Raw genomic sequence first — 20,858 nt, forward strand, 5'->3', positions numbered from 1 at the left:
TACGTAAATAAATAATAATAAAGACCCAATAGTCTAAGAAAATGATTTCCATAAATAATAATATGGAAAGTGATTACCCACCCATTTCATTCGATCAAAAATCAGTTTTTTTATGAACATTTTATGTTTTCCTTTGTAAAAATAAAAATTATATATATATAACAAAAGGGGAAATTAAACTTTGCCAACCTGTGGTTTGCCCTAAAAATACTTTTTCTACTTGTGATTTAAAAATTGACACTTTACTCACCTAAGGTAAGCTCTGTTTGTCTCTCATTACCTACCTTTGTTAAAAAGGCATTATTGCACTTAAAAAGTGCATGTCCCCCACCCTATTATTAAAAAAAAATATTTTCTAGAAGATAATCTTATGTATTATATATAGATTCTCAATATATATCTAATAAAAAAAGATTCTCAATATATAAAAAAAAATTATATATAATGCTTATTCTGTGTCATAATATTTTGAAAAAACAAAACTTCAATTGTTACAAAATTAATATTTAATTATTGTAGATTGTTAGAATTAATATAATCAACAAAACAAACCAACTACTTGAGTGAATTGATAAATATATAATTATTTTCATTAATTTAAATAAATAATTATTTCTTTTAGCTTATAACTTCATATATATACATGTGATACATTTACACAAAAACATAATTAAATGCATATTAAAATTTTACTAAGATTATTTAAACAAATGTATAAAAAATTATTTAAATTGTTATCAATGAAATTCTCAATTTTAGTACAACCATTATAATAATAATAATAATAATAATAATAATAATAAGAAGAAGAAGAAGAAGAAGAAGAAGAAGAAGAAGAAAAAAATTGATAGAAAATGTTACTAATTTCTTATCATGCTAAAGATTAGTTTACGTTGATTTAGATTTGGTCTAGATGGGAATGAAACCTAAACTAAATTCTAAGTCCAACATAAATATAAATTCTATTATTATTATTATTATTATTTTAATTTTCTCCAATTCTCATTGTCAATAATCACAGCAATATCTTGTCAATGACAAACAAACCTTTCTTTTATATTTTCTATTTTTTAAAACTTTTTTACTTTTGCACTATATTGGTCACATAGCGCAAAAATTAACCAATCAATCCAATTTCACATAGAAGTAATACTTATCTTGATACACCACGCCTAACATGCATGAATCCACCACACTATGTTTCACATAACATCCAATGCTTAAATGGGTTTTGGTGGCAAACTTCATTTCACCACTATAGTGATTCACCGAAAGAAGGTTTTGAAGGGTCATCGTGACAGAATGTCTTGTTAGGAATGGCAACGGGCCGAGTTCAAGTCGAGTTTTTTCATACCATGACCCGTGGCCCAAACCCGACCCGTTTAATAAATGAGTTTTTTATGCGGGGCCCAGACCCGCCCCGCCGGGCCCCGCGAGCCCTATTTAGCCCTACCATATTTGGGCTCAATCCGCGGCCTAAATCGTGGCCCAACCAAAAAAAAAATTTTGAATTGAAGCCCAAATTCATTTTTGCCAAGATTCAAGCTCTATGACATGCAGATTCAAGCCTAGATAACGTGGCCCAAACCAAATGCCAAATCAGTCCAAATCGTAGGCTATTAATCATAAATCAATAAATCACCTATTAATTATAAATCTATAAACCATAACTAATATCATAAATCAATATAAACCACCTGTTAATTATAAATCAATAAATCATAGCCAATATCATAAATCAATATAAATCACCAATTAATTATAAATTTATAAATCAATAAATCATAGCTAAGATTATAAATCAATAAATCATCTAGCTAAGATAACCATTTAATCATAAATCAATAAAATCATAGCTAAAATAACCTACTAAACATAAAAATAAAGTAAATCCAACAAGTCCAAGAAATAAGTATCACAAGTCCAAGAAATTAAAAAGCTACAAAATAAATCTCACAAGTGACAAGTTTAGAATAATTACAAACCAATAAATTAATCCAAGAAGTCTAAGAAATTAAAAAGACTACTAAATTAATACAAAAAGTCTAATCCTCCACAGTTATGACACAACTCTCATCCTCCTCATTAGGCTTTCCATCATCAAGAATTGATTGAAGTGTACAATCTCCAGGCATAGTTGAAGAACCTACAACAACAATGAATTAAAAAAATGGAATAAACTTCATCAAATTATAACTAGCAAATATAAAAATACAATTTTGATTTTATAAATACAAATTAGTCAATTGCTAACCGTTGATTTCACTCCATAACTAATTCTGAGAACACATCATTACCTCTATAGTCTTGGGATGAAGTCTACTATGGTGTGAACTTAACAATCTTCCACTAGTGCTAAAGGCAGATTCTGAAGCAACAGTTGTGACAAGAATGACTAAAATATCTCTTGCAATCCTTTGTAAAGTAGGATACTTGAGACCATTACTTTTCCACCATGCCAAAATATCAAAGTCTTCACTCCTCTTCAACACTCCATCAATGAAATGATCAAATTCCATTCTAGCACTCTCATGTTTCTTTGAACTACTTGAACTATTATTCACAAACAAATCAAAAGATGATATTGCCTCACTTAACCTAAATTTCATTTGTACCACATGATTTGAAGTACTTGTAGGCATATGAAACTTCCTTCATTATCTACAAGGGACTCATCTACATCTTCATACTCATCAAGCAAATCATAACAAAGATTTTTAATTTTTTCAATCTCCAAATTAGAAATATCACCATAAATGTTAGGATAATAAAACTCCAATAACTTCATCGTATATCTTGGATCCAAGATAGCAACAACAGTCATAACAACATTAACATTAGCCCAATAAAAATTAAATTTAGCAAGCATGCTTTCTGCCATCATACTTATCATCTCATTTGAAGACAAACTCCATTCATTTAATGCAATTTTCAACTCACACACCAAAATAAAATACATATTAGTTGTGAGGTACTTACGACCAGAGAAAAACTAAGTCACACTATGAAATAACTCCAACCTCCCACAAATATCTTTGGCTACCTCCCAATCACAGTTAATTGGCAAACAAGTATAAAATGTTTCACGTTTAGCCAAACGAGAGAAAACATTTTTATAAATCAATGCAGTAGAAAGCATGAAGTAAGTTGAATTCCAACGTTTCTTACAATCTAAGACCAACTCTTTGGTGCATTGAACATGCAATTGGCGTGCATTTCATCAAATTTCTACCTCCTTTTTGGTGATCCAGTCCAATAAATCACACTATCACAAATTCTTTCAATACCATCACCAATAAGAGACAACCCATCTTGAACAATCAAATTCAAAATATGTGCAACACACCTCATATGCAACATAGGGCCACCCAACATAAGAGAACTAGTATCAAGCTATTCACGAATAGTCTTACCATGGCATCATTAGTACTACAATTATCAACAGTTATTGTGGACAACTTCCTATCAATGTTCCACTCTTAAAAACAATCAACAAGGACTTCAACAAGAACGTCTTTCTTGTGTGGAGAGGGAACATAAACAAACCTAGAAAAATAATAGGAATAATTATAACATAACTCAATAAATATTCAATTTAACATACAGTCTAAACATTCAATTTAACATAACTCAATAAACATTCTAAACATAAAGCTTTTAACATTCAATTTAACCCAATATCATAAACTCAATTCATATGGTTTAATAACTTTTAACATTCATAGATTAAAAAATTACCTTAAAACCTGCCTTTGCAATGCCCATGTTTGATTAATAAAGTGAGCGGTAATGACCATGAACCCTCTCTTTTTGTTACTAGAAATCCACATATCAGTTGTAACTGCCATCTTACTTCCATTTTTGTCCGTCATATTCAAAACTTTCTCCCTTTCATTATCATAAATTTTAAGAATTTCACTCTTCAATGTGTTTCTTGAGATAAGCTTAAACAAAGGTTGAAGAGAGTTCACAAATTCTCTAAACCAAATGTGGTCAACTATTAAAAGTGTGTATTCTTGTAGGATGACCATACAAGCAATATTATTCCTCATTTTGTTTTGATTAAATTGGTAAGCATTTAAACCCATCATTCCATCCACCTTATTTTGTTGTCTAATTAATACTTGTTGTCGCATATCGCTTATATCTTTATACTTTAACCGTGGATATCTTGCTAAATGATTACGCAAATGGAATGTACCTTGGCTAGAGTCACCCAAGTAAAGCTTGCTACAATGATGGCATTGAGCTTTAAATTTCCTATCAACTTTCTTCCTTGTAAAATGCTCCCAAACATCTGAGGTAGTCTTTCTTTTTTTACTTGTATCATCATCCTCATTTGTACCCTCTTGCTCTCCCTTTTCCCCTATCCCTTGATTCCCTTCTTGTTCCTCTTCCTCTACCTCTAAGTCCTCTCCCACTAAGTCCACCATTGGGGGTTTCAGACTCCTAATTGGTTCAAAAGTTTGGGAGTTAGAAATTCTATCAATCAAAACAAATATTCACAAATTCATTATTATACATACTCATTGATTAATGGGCACAAATTCATAATTACACAGATTCACAAATTTTATCAACCCAATGATAATTAAACATGATTAACTACAAATTCAAACACTTGTTGTTTAATGGGCATAAAGGTGATGGTGATCTTGAGGGTGAGCTTCTAGAAGGCGACAATGGCGAGGGTGATCATGAAAATGGCGAAGAAGACCACATAGCTGGCAAGAGACAACGTCTGATTCTCAAGGGAGAGCCGCTTGGTGATAGAGAACTAGATTTGTTTGTGTCTCCCATCTCCGTTTTAAGCACTGCATTCACAACAAACACAAAAAACAAAAAACAATTTCTTCCATTTAACAATTACACTTTCTTTGAAAAACATTTTCCCATAAAATTTATTTTTCCATTAAACTACACTCAATTATTCACTCATCAAAAATGAAATGTCCCACTCACTTTTTTATAGCTAACATAACAAGGCTTTAACAATTTAACATATATTGACAAACCAAACTATACACCCAAAATTTAGCATCACACAGTTTCCCTTTCTTATAAATAAAGGAGCTAAAAAAGCATTGCGCACTAAATTGAATTCAATCACCCTATGGAATTATGTAGAATTTCTCACAGCTCTCATGGTTGTAAATCATTTCATGCATGAAATGGCTTTGCTAGGCAACAGAACTCATTAATAAATTTCACACTACAAAGAAAATAGGATCAAACACGTCATTCCCTTTTACCAAGAAATTGAGAGGTTAGACCACACTATATTACAGTCACACCACAAAGTCTCATAATTTCAAGTCTTTAACCTACAATAACTAGAAGTAGCACAAAATGGTTGAAGTCCATAGTTTTGAGTTTTCTTAAGTAGAGACAACAAAAGAAAAAAAAAACATTTTATGAAATACTTAAGAAAAAAATTAAGAGAAGTAGAGAACAGACCGGCGATGACAGCTGGCACTACAAAAAACGGGGTCTATAGCCGCGTTTCAAAAACGCGGCTATAGACACCGAAAACGCGGCTATAGACCTGAAGCCGCGTTTTCTATGGCTGCGTTTACAACCCCGGCCTAAGCGGCGCAGCAACAGACCCTGGGGGTCTATAGCCGCGTTTTTAAAAACGCGGCTACAGACTTGACCTGAGGCCGCGTTTTTGAACCATGGCTATAGGCTTCAGGTCTATAGCCGCGTTTTTTAAAAACGCGGCTACAGACCAGACTTGAGCTGCGTTTAAACCGCGGCTATAGCCCCTCCCTAAAAACAAAAAAAAAATTTACTGGGGTTTTTTTTCCCCAAAAAATTCAAAAATTCAGCTTTTTTTTTTAAACAAAAATAATTTTCTGGGTTTTTTTTCCCCGAAAAATTCAAAATTCAAACAAAAAGAATTTTTAAATTAAACACAAACCCAAAAAATTCAAAATCAAACACAAACCCAAAAAGTTTAAAATCAAACACACCCAAAAAATTCAAAATCAAACACCATATACTGACAGTACAAATGCAACGTGCTCCAAATTTAAACAAAACCAACCCAAATTTAACACTAAATCCATTCAAAGAACACAAAAGCTCAAGAACACAAACCTATTTAAACATAAGCACAATATCAGCAACACAATAGCAAAAATAACTTCTAGAAAAAGTATAATACCCATTAAAAAATTAGAGAATTTTTACCTCAAATAGTAGAGATGAGTGAGCCTTTAGCTTTTCTTATGAAGTTTTCCAGTGACCCTTGCTTGAAAAATGAAGTATAAGGTGGTGTGGAGTGTACCGGTGAGAGGAGTGTGCGTTGTGTTGAAAGAAAAAAAGAAGGAACGAGAGAAAAAAAGAAGGAAAGAGAGAAAAAAAAGAAAAGAAGCAGCAGCAAAGAAACAAAGAAAAAAAAAGAGCTGTGTTGGAGTGAAGAAGGAAAAAAAAAAAAAAAAAAAAAGAGAAAGAAAGGAGTTCGGCGTGACTTGCAGAGAAGAAAGAAAGAAAGAACCCAGGAAAGCAGAGATGGACGAAAGAAAGAAAAGATAAGAAAGAAAAGATAAGAGTGGGGGTAGGTGGGAAAGTGGGTTCTGGGGTTTTTAATTGGTGTTACCTATAGCCGCGTTTTTGAAAACGCGGCTATAGCCCCTCCCTTATACTAAAAAAATTTATTCGGATGCATAGGTCATCCTTTTAAAAAATATATATATATTATTTGACTGCACCTATAGCCGCGTTTTCAGAAACGCGGCTATAGCCCCTCCCTTATAAAAAAAAAAATTTATTCGGATGCACAGGTAATCTTTTTAAAATATATATATTATTTTACTGGACCTATAGCCGCGTTTTCAGAAACGCGGCTATAGCCCCTCCCTTCTCACAAAAAAAATTTATTCGGATGCACAGGTCATGTTTTTAAAATATATATATATTATTTGACTGGATCTATAGCCGCGTTTTCAGAAACGCGGCTATAGGCCCTCCCTTATATATTAAAAAAAATTTGTTCTACTGTACATAGCACCCTATTAAAAAAAATATATTTGTCTGGACCTATAGCCGCGTTTTGATAAACGCGGCTATAGTCCGGACGTAAAACGCAGCTCAAGGCACTAGAAACGCGGCTTCAGACCGAACCTATGGCCGCGTTTAACAAAACGCAGCTATAGATTGGGTCTGAAGCCACGTTTCTAGGAAACGGGGCTATAGGTTTGGTCTATAGCCGCGTTTCTTTTAAACGCGGCTATAGGTCAGGTATAGCCGCTTTTTTTTATAAACGCGGCTAAAAAACGCGGCTATAGCGCGCGTTTTTTGTAGTGTGGGGACGATGGTAAGAGCTTGGACCGGCAGTGCTGAGAGCTTGGACCGGCAGTGAGAGGCAGAAAGCTTGGGCTGGCGGTGCTTGAGAGTGAGTGAGACGAAGCCATGTGACTGTGTGAGGTGTAAGACTGAGTGAGTGAGGCTAGCTGTGCTGTGACTGTGAGTGTGCTTTTGTGAGGGTAAGGTGTTGTGACTGAGTGTGCTTCTGTAAGGGTGAGGCGTGAGCTGAAATGAGGGAGGTGAAAACCTAATTGATAAGGATTACGAGCTGGTGCACTAGGCCAATGCATTGGAAATGCATTTTGAAACTCCCACAGCCTCTAACTTATATAGGTTCTGACTAAGGCCATAAGATCCAAATCTTCCTGACTTTGCACGCTGGTTTTGATTTTTTTTTTCTTCTAAAATATTACAAGTCAATTATGACTTTTTCTTATACAAAAGAAGACACAATGTTTCTTAAAATTTATAAATTCGCAAATTACATATTTAGTCATATTTTTAAGAGAGGTATATTATAAAACTCTAATTAAGCTAACTTTAGGTGAATATAGTATTAAATTTCAAAACTCTAATTAAATTAACCTTAAGTGAGTCAAATGTCAAATTTCAGACTACAAGTAAGCAATCTAAATTTTAATAAAATCCTGAATGGGTAAGTCGGTAAGTTATAACATATAGAGGTACGAAGTTTTATTTGTTAAGAGCATTCACATAAAAAATGCTAAAAAATATAACATTTAACATCTTAAAATACTATTTTATCAATTTTAACATCTCACTTGTAATATAACCAAGATTTTATATTTTTTAACGCTACGTTAAAATATTATTTCTTAATTATTTTATAATTATTTATTATTCTCAATCTCATCTATTCCTTCTTCTTTCTTTCTTCCTCTCTCTTTTGTACGTGTATGAGTGTATTTTCTCCAAAACGGAAACACCCAGCCCACAGCAAACCCAATCCACTACCACTAGCCACCACCACGGGCACCTACTGCCACAGCCACCACTACCCACAACCTCAACCCCCAATCACAAAAAAAAAAATAAAAAAACCCAAAACCAAATCACAATCTCAAAACCAATCACAAACCCAAAATCAAATCACAAACTCAAAGAGTTCTTGAAAAACAAAAGACAAAGGGATGATCTTTGAATTGGAAAAAAAAGTGGATCTTGAATTCTACTCAGACGTTCACCATCATCTCTTTTTCCTCACATCCAGTCCCCATAATTTTCAACTGAACGTCAGAGCAGAGGTAGAAGAGATGTGGGATCGGATGGAGGAGGGTATTAAGCAGCTTTAAGCCACGGATTTTATGGAGGAAAGGAAAACTCATTCAGGACCTGAATGGTTTGAGTTGTGATTTTGTAAAAGAGGTAGGACTTTTTTTGTTTTGTTTTTAATGGATAAACTGTTAGGATTTGAGAGAAATGAAAGAACGGCAATTTTTTTTCTGTCGTAAAAAAATTAGTAACTTTTCAAATTAGTTTTTCTTCTCCAATCTCCAACACAATGCTTTCTTAAAAAAATTCTAATTAAGAGAGATGTTGAAAATTACTTTGCAATTTAATAGAAAGAATTCTAGATTATAATAGACTTGATGGTATTTTCAGGACTAGTTATTTGTTTTTAGATTGCTAGTTCTGTTCAATTATAAATATGTATTGCTGTAATCCTGTAGGACTTTTTTATTTTATTTTTTTTTTATATCAAGAACTAAAAATGATAAAAGTCCTATATTTTGTGTAGGTGCAGCAGCTATATTCTAAATTTACTTACTGCAATTGCCAAAGTCCTTCACAATGGGAAGAAAAAGCAAATCCCATTCCGACCCATCAATCAGCATGACCAAGAAGAAGGCCAAAGCAGTAAAAGAAGATGAAAAAGTCGGCAGCACTGACATTATCTCAGAGCTTCCCCCGTATATTGTGACAGACATTCTGTCACGACTGCCCTTTAATTCCGTATTAAGTTGCAGGTGCGTTTGCAAGACATGGCTACATCTTCTCATGGACCCCAGTTTTGCTCAATTGTATCACACAAGAGCACACCCCTGCATCATCCTCCAACCCACATATAAATACCGTAACCAACACCTCTACGCTGTTCATTTTGACAATAAAAAACATGTGCGTAAGTCTAGCACTAAAGTAAAGTTTGCCACCAAAACTCATTTATGTATGGGATGTGATGTGAAACTTAGTTTGCTTGATTCGTGTAATGGGTTGATCTTGCTAGGCGATCAGCATCATTATCATGACTTTGTGAGATTGGATCAATTATATGTGTGTAATCCTATTACGGGTGAGTTCGTCATAATTAAGCATAAGCCTGGTATCAACCTAACATCATATAATGCCTGTCTTTGTCTTGGCTTTTGTCCCAAAACTCAAGTATACAAGGTGGTTCTCTTGTCCAAACAGTATGGAGTTGGAGTTAGTAACAGCGTGCTGACTCTTGTGTACACACTTGGAGTGAAGGGTAATGGTCTTTGGAAGAGTGTTAATGTTGGAAATGATTTGGACTATCAGCCAAGAATTACTACTTTTCTCAATGGAATTATACATTGGGTTGTGATATCCACTTATGTACCTCAGTTTATATATTCCTTTGATGTGGAGGATGAGTGTTTTCGATTTGTTCCACCACCTCCTGAGTTTGTGTCACCTGAGCAAACTACGTGGTCGAAGTGGAATATTTGTCTTGGGGTGTTGGAGGGTTGTCTTGCCATTAGTGAACATGCTAAAGATGTGTACTTTCACATATGGGTAATGAAGGACTATGGTGTCCAAGCGTCTTGGACTAAGGCATACACCATGGACATCACAATGGAAAAAATAGCGCGTTTATTGCCCATTACACAAATTCTAGGGTTGTGTCACAATGGTGACATCTTATTCACATTTCAAAATAGGAATTTGGTTTCTTTCAATCCAGCAAACTCAAGTTTCAAGTTACATAGGATTGAAAGCCTATACTACTTTAATAATGTGCTTCCTTATATTCCCAACTTTTCTTCACTTAGGGATATAGCAAGAGGAGAACCACTGTTCAATGCCACATTGAGGTAATAAACACTTTCTATTTGGTGTGTTCAATTGGGATTATAAAGCAGTCTAACTAATTGCAACCCCTAATATTGCTATGCTTGTCTTGTATTGTTAAGAAAATATTTGTGACAACTTGAAAGATTCAAATTTTCCTATACAAAAATTGCATAATTGCGAAAATGCAAGTTTGTTATTTATTTTTTGGCTAACTAAAATGAAAGTATGTTTTTCTATCTTTTAATCCAAAAAAAAAAAAAAAATGCGAGTATGTTTGGTTTGCTTCTGTGTGTGGTGAATATGAAGTGCACTAATATGCTCAATTTCGACTAATTTATTTTCAAACTGTAGAGATTTGGACTTATTTCTTTTATTGCTCTAGATATGTCTTTTAACTGAAAATAAGAACTTGAGAATGATATGATTTGTTTGATGGGAACACAACCCCATGTGTAGATTATGCCCAAACAAGTAGGAATATTATAAATTCATTTTTATTGCAGTTCTCAGTAAATTTTATCATATATATTTTGTACCATTCTCTAACTTACACTGTTGATATGCATTTAAAATACAGAAACTGAAAATGTAATTGTTTGGTCAAGCCCTAAACTAGACAGCAATGCATTTAAGATTTTGATGTGCTGCCATATTCAGCTTCCACCTTAAAGTGCTTACATGATTTGTGTTATCATTCAATTATTTGTACTCAAATATGCTTTCCTTGGTTTGGAAGAATTTAATTGTATCAGTAAGCTATGGTCTTTTTTCTTCCTTGGATGTGTTTGCTTTCATAGCATTACTAAGATCATAATTTTCTATTGGAAAAAAAGTGAGATAAAAAAAACGTAACTTTTTTTATAATCAAAAAGAACCTGGCATATTAATGATGAGTCTACATTTAGTTTTGTAAGAACTCAATTCTCAAAGTAAAAAAAGGCTCCCATGTACTATAACTACTTAACTAGCCATTTTTTTGATAGGTACTAGGTAGATAATGGGGGAAGGGGAAGTGAACTACTTAACTAGACACTCAGTAGAACATTGTTCAATTGATGAAATTCATCTATACAACTGTGAGGGTATACATTCGAAGGATGAAGATAGAAGTACACAGTATAGCACAAAGATCAGTAGTTCTTTGTGCTCCTCTTTATACATGTTTATAAGAACAACTCAAACAGCATTCTGCTGGCTTTAAAATTTTTTTCACCAACCGTTCTAGGCTCCAAGGGGCATTAGTAGGTTATGATGCACAAGCTTTGGTCTGTAAGAATATACAGCCACTACAGTCTATTTTCTTGTCAAACCTGTAATCTTTTCAACTTAGAAGATAGGGTGGTGACAGGTTGGGCTGGTTGGAGCATATCAACACCACATTGACGAGTCTGTTTAGCAAATTTATTAAAGAAAGACACAACCTTCTAAAACATTGACTGAGTTTGTGTAAACCCTTGTCAACTGGTTTAAGTCTTCTCTATTTGGCCAGTTTTACATTCTGTTGACAAACTAGGGAAAAAGAAACAAATTAGACAATGATCTAATTAGTTAATATTTAATCTTTATGGGTAAATTTAGTTATCGCTTATCATTTTCATTTTGGTTTTCTTACCCCCATGATCTAAAAATTAAATTATTTGAGTTTATTATTATTTTAGAATATCAATGATCTAACCAGGCAATTTAGTACAACACCTTGTATCCTAACCCAACCTACCATGGTTTCTACTTTGACTGCAACATCGTTAGATTGGGGAGTGGGGGGGGATGGAGGGGGGTTTAAATTTCATAATAAGGATGTTTTGGTCAGTTGACATATTTGAATAGTTTACACTCAAATTTAGCTGATGTTTGGTTACTCTGGCTTCTATTAATGAGCTCCAATATGGGATTTTTAAATATGGATGGGCCTCCTAGCATGATGGAGAAAAGAAACTGGAATTGTTATATTACTTTGGTTAATTTTCATATTTGGATGGTCTAGTATCAAAGTTAGTTAATGTTTGGTTATGAATCCCGCACTTGTTCTTGTTTGGGTTTAGTGTGAATCTTCTTTAATTTTAGAAGTTATGGTTCTTCCATGTTGTTCTTGGATTTTGTTCTACATAAGCAAGTCTTGTTAAGACAAATGTTGAATATCTTTTGTTATTGAAAAGTTATTCATGTTATCCTTTCTCGGTGAGACTCCTAGAAGACCTTAGTTAGATTTAAGGATTTGTAATTCTTCCTTTTCTTTTTCCTTGGCACCCTGTAACCAATTTTAAACCCCATCAACCCTTAAAATGCCTATATACCAAACTTTTAAATTCTGGTCAGACTTTCTTTTTTCTTAAACCTGGGGTTTCTTTCTTTATTGTAAGCTCAAACTTTACCCTTTTTTTTAATCTTTGAAAAACCTGAAACCAATATATTTTTGTAATCATTTCCCGCCATTAAGGGGTTAGGAGGGCTTGAGTTTTCTCAGACCTACAGCTTTTTGGAGAAAGATTTGGCTGCTTTGAGAAGCAACCCAAGGCTGATTCACAAAATCTGCCTAAAAAGTCCAAGCTGTGTTACAAAATCAGCAAACAGCTGAAATGCCCATGGGTTACAAAACAGCCTGCAGATAACTTCTGTTTTTTTAATATAAAAAAATTTTAAAAATTAAAAAAAAAAAAAAAAAAAAAACCTTAAGAACCAATGGAGAAGCCTCAGGAAACGAGGCCTAATTCCTCATCCAAGCTCCTCCAAAACCCCAAAAATAGCTGCTTTTCAAAGAAGTCCTACAGTTGTTTCCTTTGAAATTTGTCTGCAAGTTTTTGGCCTCAAAGTTGATCTTTTTTCTCCCTAAATTTAAATTTTAAAACATACAAACTCTCTATCCACCATACAGAGAATAAAATCATAAATTTGGGTCAAGTCTAAACCACTTAATTGATTAACCTCTGATTTTACGGCTTTCCACCAACATCATCTTTTCTGGCATATATTGCACTAGATTTAATACAACACACTTTTTTCAACCAAAAAATCCAGGATTTTGTAGCTAACCTTTGACTACAAACCACTAAAGTATAGGAGTTTTTATAAAATGCTTATTTTATTAAACAAAATCCTCCCAACCAATGCTTGGAGAAGGATCTCTTTTGGAAAAGAAATCTGCTTTTAGCAGCAGGCAGCCATTCTATATAATCTTCACCATTTATTTTCAGGTGCGCCCTTTAAACAGCTCCCCAACCTTCAAAAGCATCATAAATGGAAGCTGTATGTTGGAATATCCGCTATTCTTGCTGATTTAGCATTCAAATAGTCCCTAAATCCTTACATAAAAGGAAGTTGTCATTTCTTAGCTTCAATGGTTTTCCCCTTGTGAAAACATCACTCATTTATGGGTGTCTGCATATAATCTGTTTTTAAGAAGCACTTCGTGGACCCTTTTGACCACTAAAGAAGGAGCTTTAATAATCAATAGTTCCAATTCAATGAATTTTATTAGCTGTAAAAAAATCAATAGTTACATTTTAAGAAGTCCCATCCTATATTGTGCCAAAAATTTTATCCTCCTGAGATACTAGGAGCCTCATGTTTCTGGTCAGACAATCCAAAGTTTTGCATATTTTGTAATGAGTCCAATGTGTACAGTGTACTATAGGGGTATAGGTGTATAGGTGATTAGGTGTTATTCATGTAATCTTATAGTAATTTTTGTAAAGAATCAAGAGGTGTGTAGCTAGTTAGTTAGTTACAAGATTAGCTAGTTAGTTGTAAGATTGCAAATGGTGGAGCCAAGTTAGTTACAAGTTGTTAGTTGGTTATTTTTTCCAATAATCCTTGCAAGTAACTTAAGCCAATATTCTCACTTTTGTCTCTTAGATTCCCTCCTCTCTTTTCACTTCCTCTTTGAAGGTGCCTACCTCAAAATAAGTCAATCCAACGGGTTCATTACATGATATTTTCTACTCTGCCCTTGAAATATTTGGGCCTTCCATTAGGTGCAAAATTTAAGGATTTATCTGTTTGGAATCCTATTCTAGAGAGAATGGAGAGGAGATTAGCAGCTTGGAAGAGAATGTATTTATCTAAAAGGGGTAAGGTGACACTCATTAAAAGCTCACTCTCATCTATACCTACATACTTTCTTTCCCTTCTTCCTTTACCGGGTAAGGTAGCATAGCGTATGGAGAAATTATAGAGAGATTTTTTGTGGAATGGGATTGGTGGTGAACCTAAAATACATTTAGTTAATTGGGCCAAGGTATGTAGGCCATTGCAGGTTGGGGGGTTGGGTATAAGATGGTTCGGAAACTTTAATTCTGCCTTGCTAGGAAAATGGTTGTGGAGGTATGGCATGGAGACTGATGCTTCATGGAGGAGGGTTATCGAGGCAAAATATATGAACATTTGGGGTGGTTGGTGTACGAAAAGGTGACAAGTCCTTATAGGGTCTGCCTGTGGAGATACATTAGAAGTGGCTGGTTGAACTTCTCTAAACTTCTAGTTTATGATGTGGGGGATGGTACTAGAGTGAAATTTTGGAAGCATGTGTGGTGTGGGGATTATACTTTACAAGAGGCCTTTTCGGAGCTTTATTGTCTTAAAAGGTCTAAGGATTCCTTGGTGGCTGAAGCTATAAATTGGTCTGCTGAGAGGTTTCACTGGAATGTGCAATTTCGTCGTTCACCACAAGATTGGGAAGAAGAAGCCTTTGATCGGTTTATGGGGTTGGTCTATTCTTCGTCAGTGCAGGGGTTTGGCCCAGATAAGGTTTGTTGGAAGCCTGCAAGGAATAGAGGTTTTGAGGTTAGAGGTTATTATAGCTCCTTCTACCCTCTTACTCTTGTTTCCTTTCCATGGAGAATGATATGGCAATTGAAGGCTCCTCCAAGGGTGGCTTTCTTTTCTTGGTCTGCTTCCTTAGGTAAGATCTTAACAATAGACAACCTTCGTAAAAGACGAGTGATAGCACTTGATTGGTGCTATATGTGTAAGAGGTGTGGGGAGTCGGTGGATCATTTTCTACTTCATTGCTCCATAGCTTGGGAGTTGTGGTCTTTGGTTTTTTGCTTGTTTGGTATTCAATGGGTTATGACTCATACTGTTCTAGAGTTGTTTGAGGCTTGGCAAGGAAAATTTGCGCGACATCGTCACATTGATGTTTGGAAATTAGTGCCTCATTGCTTGATTTGGTGCATTTGGCGTGAAAGGAATGCTAGAAGTTTTGAGGGTTGTGAACGTTCTTTGCTAGAGCTTAAGTCTTTTTTCTTACACACTCTTTTTGAATGGAGTGTGGTCTTTTCCCATTTTTCTTGTTTTTCATTCTCTATTTTTCTTGACTGTTGTTCTTCTGTTTCCTGATTTGTGCCCCCATAGTACATCCCCAATGTACTCGGCTTGGCAATTTTTCTATTATTAATAATATTCTTACATTATTTATCCAAAAAAAAAGATATTTTCTACTCTTTTTGTCAATTCTTTGGAAAATTCAAAAGGAAAAAATGCAAGACATCATCAGCAAAACATCAGATAGCAAGGCCCAATTTCTTGACTGTTGGTGAAATTTAAACCTTACTTATGTCTAGTGCCCGATATCAAAATTGTAGATAAGTATTCCACTCTCAAAACAAAAAGTTGAGGTGATATGGTTGACCTTGTTTAGGGTCCTTCCACCATTAGAATGTCAAGCTTCATTTGATTGAAACAGAGCCTCAATGTAGTTGCACAATCTATGATACAAAATTATGCGCTCTTCAGTATTTCTTCAATGAATTCCCATATAATGGAGTCACACCAGTGTGCTTCGGAGACACAATCTTCTTGTGATTTTCCATGCTAACTCTTGATGATAAAGAATTCTATCAGCTATTTTTGTGACTCTTACAATGATGCTTGAGCTTCAGCATCTGATTTCTCTGCCTTTCAAGAGTGACTCTACTTTGGGCCTTTGGCGGTCAAGTCTATATGTATTAAAAAAAATACCATATTGCTTCTTTTTGTCATGTCTTCCGTCTGATACATGGGAAACTTCAGGAATGAAATGACCCAAATTTATAAAAAAAATTTGATTGGATGCATTAATTAATATTATCATTTTACTCTTTAGTTCAGTATAGTATTTTATGTTTTTTTATCCAGACATATTTGCATGGACTGTAAATCCTGAAATGAGTTTACCATGTGCTTCAAGCATGAAATTATTTGTACTATATATATATATGTGTGTGTGTGTGTGTGTGTGTGTGTGTGTGTGTGTATGTATGTATATATTCCCATTTTGTATTATTTGATGCCAACCTTGAACTATTTTGGTGGAAGGGATACATGTTAGAGGGCTAGCTGAGCTTGAAGCCATTTTTGGTAGACAGGATTTGGGTTAGTATAAATGTATACAGGCATAATGAAGATTGTGAATATGTTAACAACGTAATAATTTTGGTTTAGTCCCGTTGTGCATCCTTTGGTGTATTTGGAAGGAGCGGAACCGGAGGACTTTTGAGGATTTGGATAGCTCTAGGGATCAGTTGCTTGCTTCTTTTTGTGGAACTCTTTTTGATTGGTCTCGGGCGTGGGGACTCACGTCTAGTGATTCCCTCCCTGCTTTTCTTTGTTCCCTTCTCCTTTTGTAATTTCTTTGTTGTTTGGTTTTCTCTCTTGTTTCTCTTTGTTTTCTTTTTCTTGTATTTCTGGGTTGCTTTGTGTTTTTCAGGCAGAGAGTAACCTTCGTATATATATCATTCTTACTTATCAAAAAAAAATAATTTTGGTTTAATAGAATTCACTGAAGGTAACAAACTTTTTATTATATTAATATTGAAAAAAGATCAAAAACCAGGTTACACTAGATGTCTATCCCTGGAGCAACAAGAGCATAAAAAAAAATTTAAAAAAAAAAGACAGAATATACAAAGCTAATAGTATCTCAAAGAAGGAATCTAGGATCCCCTCAATAGAAAATGCCATAGATGATGAAGTCCATTCATAAGGAGTCCTCAGCAGATAATACTACTTCAACTTCCCCACACTTGACTCCATTCCCTCAAAGCAACGAGCATTGAGCTCTCCCCAAAGACACCACATGAGACACAAGGGAGCTGCTTGCCAAATCCCACCAACCCTATACCTTACTATCCACCCTCTCCAACATGCAAGCAAATCATACACTGACTTAGGCCATGCCCAGGAGACACCAAAGATACCAAACAACATAGACTACTTCTTACAAATATAACACCACTTCATAACAACGATGCCCCTATCTTAAATTATCAATTGTTAAGACCCACCCTAGAGCCGCACCATGAAAAGAGAGCCACTCTCAGTGGAACCCGAACTTTCCAAATGCTTCTCCACGGAAACACTGCACTCCCCCCCTCCCCCTCTTCCAAAACCTTATAGAAGCTCCTCACTTGAAAGCTTGTAGAGGGCGAAGGTGTTCACACCAATTCACCTACCTCCCCAAGTCTAACCTTAGTGTCATAAAGATCCTCTAACAACTGGATCACAGATTCCACTTCCCAGTCTTGTATTGCTCGATTTAACACAGGATTCCAAGAACACTGACCTCGAAGAATCTCCATATAACCTACCATTGTGCCTTTATTGTTTCTCCCAATTAAAAATAAATGGGGATGTCCCTCCTTAAAGTAGTCTCCACTCTACCCCCCCCCCCCCAAAGACAGCATCCATAATGCCTGAAACGCACTTTAGTACCATAGAAATCCACATTAAATTATCCCAACCACGCCTAATATGCTTCCACAACCCCACCCCATTTGGCCCCCACACCTCACCTGTACACCAGTACCCTCCATTGACGCCATATTTAGATTTTATAAACTGTCTCCTTAATGATGTAACTTCAATTTCATAGCACCATAGCCACTTACCTAAGAGAGCCTGATTAGATATCATCATCTTCTTTATCCCCAAACCCCCATGGCACATAAGTGCACTACAAGTATTCCAATTGGGGAACAACCTATTTATGAAGATGAAATCTTCCTTGTTAGAGTCTTCCTGTAAGTTGCATCAACTCTGTTGCCAATTTTTAATATTTGTAGCAAATTTTTTTATCTTTTTAATCCTCTGGACGATTTTCATCACCTTGGTATTTGATTTAAGTGCTTTCTGCAGTAATAACAGTGAGATAAAAAGTTGCTTTATTTTGACAGCATATGTAATCACGGTTGTAGTTGAAAATGTGTGATTGATGAATTTCAATTATTTACGTCTTAAATCTTGTTCTATGCATAACAACACTACACCAATGGCAATGGAAAACATGACATTTGGGTTGTAAAGGTAAGTTATTCATTTTCTTGTCTTTGTGTTTATGGTTTAATCTTCATGACAAAGGTTTCAAGGCATGAGTTCTGGATCCTAAGTTATGGAATGTAAACACTGTTTTCAATTTGTCTGGGTTTAGTTTACTTGGTTTATATAAAAATGTAGACTGAGCTTCTCAAGATAAAAGGGCCTCCTTTTTTTTTTTTTTTTTTTTTTTTAATTTGATTTCCTTTGAAAGTTTCCTGAAAAAATACATGAATAATTGGTTGGGCTGCCGTGTTTTTACTTTTATTTTTCCTATTTGTTTTTCTTTATTCTTAAAGCTTCTGCCTACATTGTAGGTAGAATCTACGAGGATTATCAACTTCTGATTGCCACATCAATTTGCAAGATCTTCATAAATATTTTGCATCACTTTTGGAGTAACACATTTTGTTACAGTATATGGATGGATACTCTCCAACTTCCTGTGCCAATGCCATTGCAAGACATATGTATGACCACTGTGTTGGCATGAACTCAATGCTAAATTATGCTAATTTGGATTAAATATTACATCTATATAGTTTCTTTTGCTGTAATCATTTTCAGTAACTCTTGAAAATAGCATGCAAATCCATATTATTTATGAGATGTATTTTGAGGAAGTCATATAGGCGAGATTTGAGTTCTCGGGGTATTCCGTTTATTTACCTTTATCACATGTGGTCCAGTTCAATCATTGGCATTGTTCATATCATGTCTAATTCAACCGGGAAATTCAAAGCACCTTTCCTTTGGATGTAGTTAATGTAGTGTAAACTGTGTTACCGGATTCACCGGCTAAGAGAGAAAAAATCTGCACTGAATCACCATTTCAGCATCAAGTTTTAGATACTTTCTATAGGACGCTTGGGTGAATGGCTATGTTGCTTCTACCCCCATGCATATAATATGAGAAATAAAATTCACAGTTGGTTAATATATATGCATCATGTGTAGACTGGGTGACGTATATGCTTGGTTAGAGAAAAATGCTTATATGGGTATTAAAGAAACTTTCACGAATGTGGCCTTAGAGAAAATACTCACTAAAATTTAAATGCACGTTGAGTATACTATTGGTGTGATGGTGTGCACAAAAGGGTGAGATCAAATTAGGAAGTGAAATTTAAGTACAATGGCCAAGTCACACTTTGAAACCTATCTGTGAAATTTCAATAAGGCTTAGTTTATTTGGATCAAGAATGCATGTTGACTTAGTCTGGTAGTTTAGCATTATAGTGTGATCAAATGAGAGATGAAAGTATAAAAGATGAGCACGTCACTCAAATCCCTTGCTGGTTACATGGCTTTTCTCATGTGAGGAAGAAGACCAAATTTATGTACAATGGCCACTTAAGCTGGGTTTTTCACTAAAACTTTCATTCATTCTTGTCTCTCTCTTTTTCTTTTTTTGGATAGATATGCTATAATTTTAATGTATGACATCCACTCTATGATAATTGTTCTTTATAATTAGATATATTGATGACGGAAGACTTTATTAATTAAGCTAACTGAAATCTACTTCTTAATTGCACCATTCTTCTCTCTTTCTAGTTCTTCCTGACATGAATTTCCTTGTGAATTTCTGTAATCTCTTTTTCTACCAATTTCAATTCCAAATTTTATTTATTTCACTCATTTTGCTCGACCTTACAAGAAGTGTTTGTAACTAAAGTACTAAACAAAAATATAGGACTCCCTCCTCTTCCAGGATTATACTAATTTTTTAAGTTTTTTATTATAATCATTTTCTATGAATTAGATGGGAAAAATAATTAATTAGACTCTTCCCAAGCAACTATTTCTTTAAAAAAATTCTAAATTAATGGAAAAAAAACAATTCTTAAATAAATATTAAAAATAACTAACTAACTAACTAAAAAGGTTGGTAAAACAACAAAAGTAACAGATCATACTCAATACTTAAAATAAAAGGTAAAATATTATTTTGATTCCAAAACTTTACTAAAAGTTTGTTTTTCATCTCTAAACTTTAAAAAGTTCTTCTTTCATCTTTTAATTTTGTAAAGAGATTTTTTTAATAGTTTAAAGACAAAAATAAGGATAAAAAAAATAAACTTTTGGTAAAGTTTAAGGAAAAAAAAACATTTTAAATAGTTTAGGGACAAAAAACCAAATTTTCAATTATTTTAGTACGAAAAACGAACTTTTTAAAGTTTAAGGATAAAAGACAAAATTTTGGT

General features: G+C 34.3%; 1 protein-coding gene and 1 long non-coding RNA gene across 2 annotated transcripts; one reads left to right on the forward strand and one right to left on the reverse strand.

Moving 5' to 3' along the window:
* Positions 1 to 1,900: 1,900 nt before the first annotated feature.
* LOC142631077 (uncharacterized) lies at positions 1,901 to 4,434 on the reverse strand. The gene is made up of 2 exons (XR_012843504.1): positions 4,202 to 4,434; positions 1,901 to 2,146 (listed from the first exon to the last, which is right to left on the reverse strand). It is a non-coding gene; the product is annotated as an uncharacterized LOC142631077 (long non-coding RNA).
* Positions 4,435 to 8,218: 3,784 nt separating this feature from the next.
* Positions 8,219 to 19,281, forward strand: LOC142633097 (F-box protein At3g07870-like). The gene is made up of 3 exons (XM_075807373.1): positions 8,219 to 8,694; positions 9,068 to 10,385; positions 18,969 to 19,281. The coding sequence occupies exons 2-3, from the start codon at positions 9,121 to 9,123 to the stop codon at positions 18,970 to 18,972; spliced, it is 1,269 nt and encodes a 422-aa protein (XP_075663488.1). The 5' UTR covers positions 8,219 to 8,694; positions 9,068 to 9,120; the 3' UTR covers positions 18,973 to 19,281.
* The last annotated feature ends 1,577 nt before the right edge of the window (positions 19,282 to 20,858 follow it).

The sequence above is a fragment of the Castanea sativa genome, chromosome 4 (genome assembly GCF_040712315.1).
Source record: "Castanea sativa cultivar Marrone di Chiusa Pesio chromosome 4, ASM4071231v1".
NCBI lineage: Eukaryota > Viridiplantae > Streptophyta > Magnoliopsida > Fagales > Fagaceae > Castanea > Castanea sativa.

What these genes read in the sequence shown, in the direction of transcription:
- LOC142633097 (XM_075807373.1), top strand. Translation starts at nt 9,121, where the DNA reads ATGGGAAGAAAAAGCAAATCCCATTCCGACCCATCAATCAGCATGACC.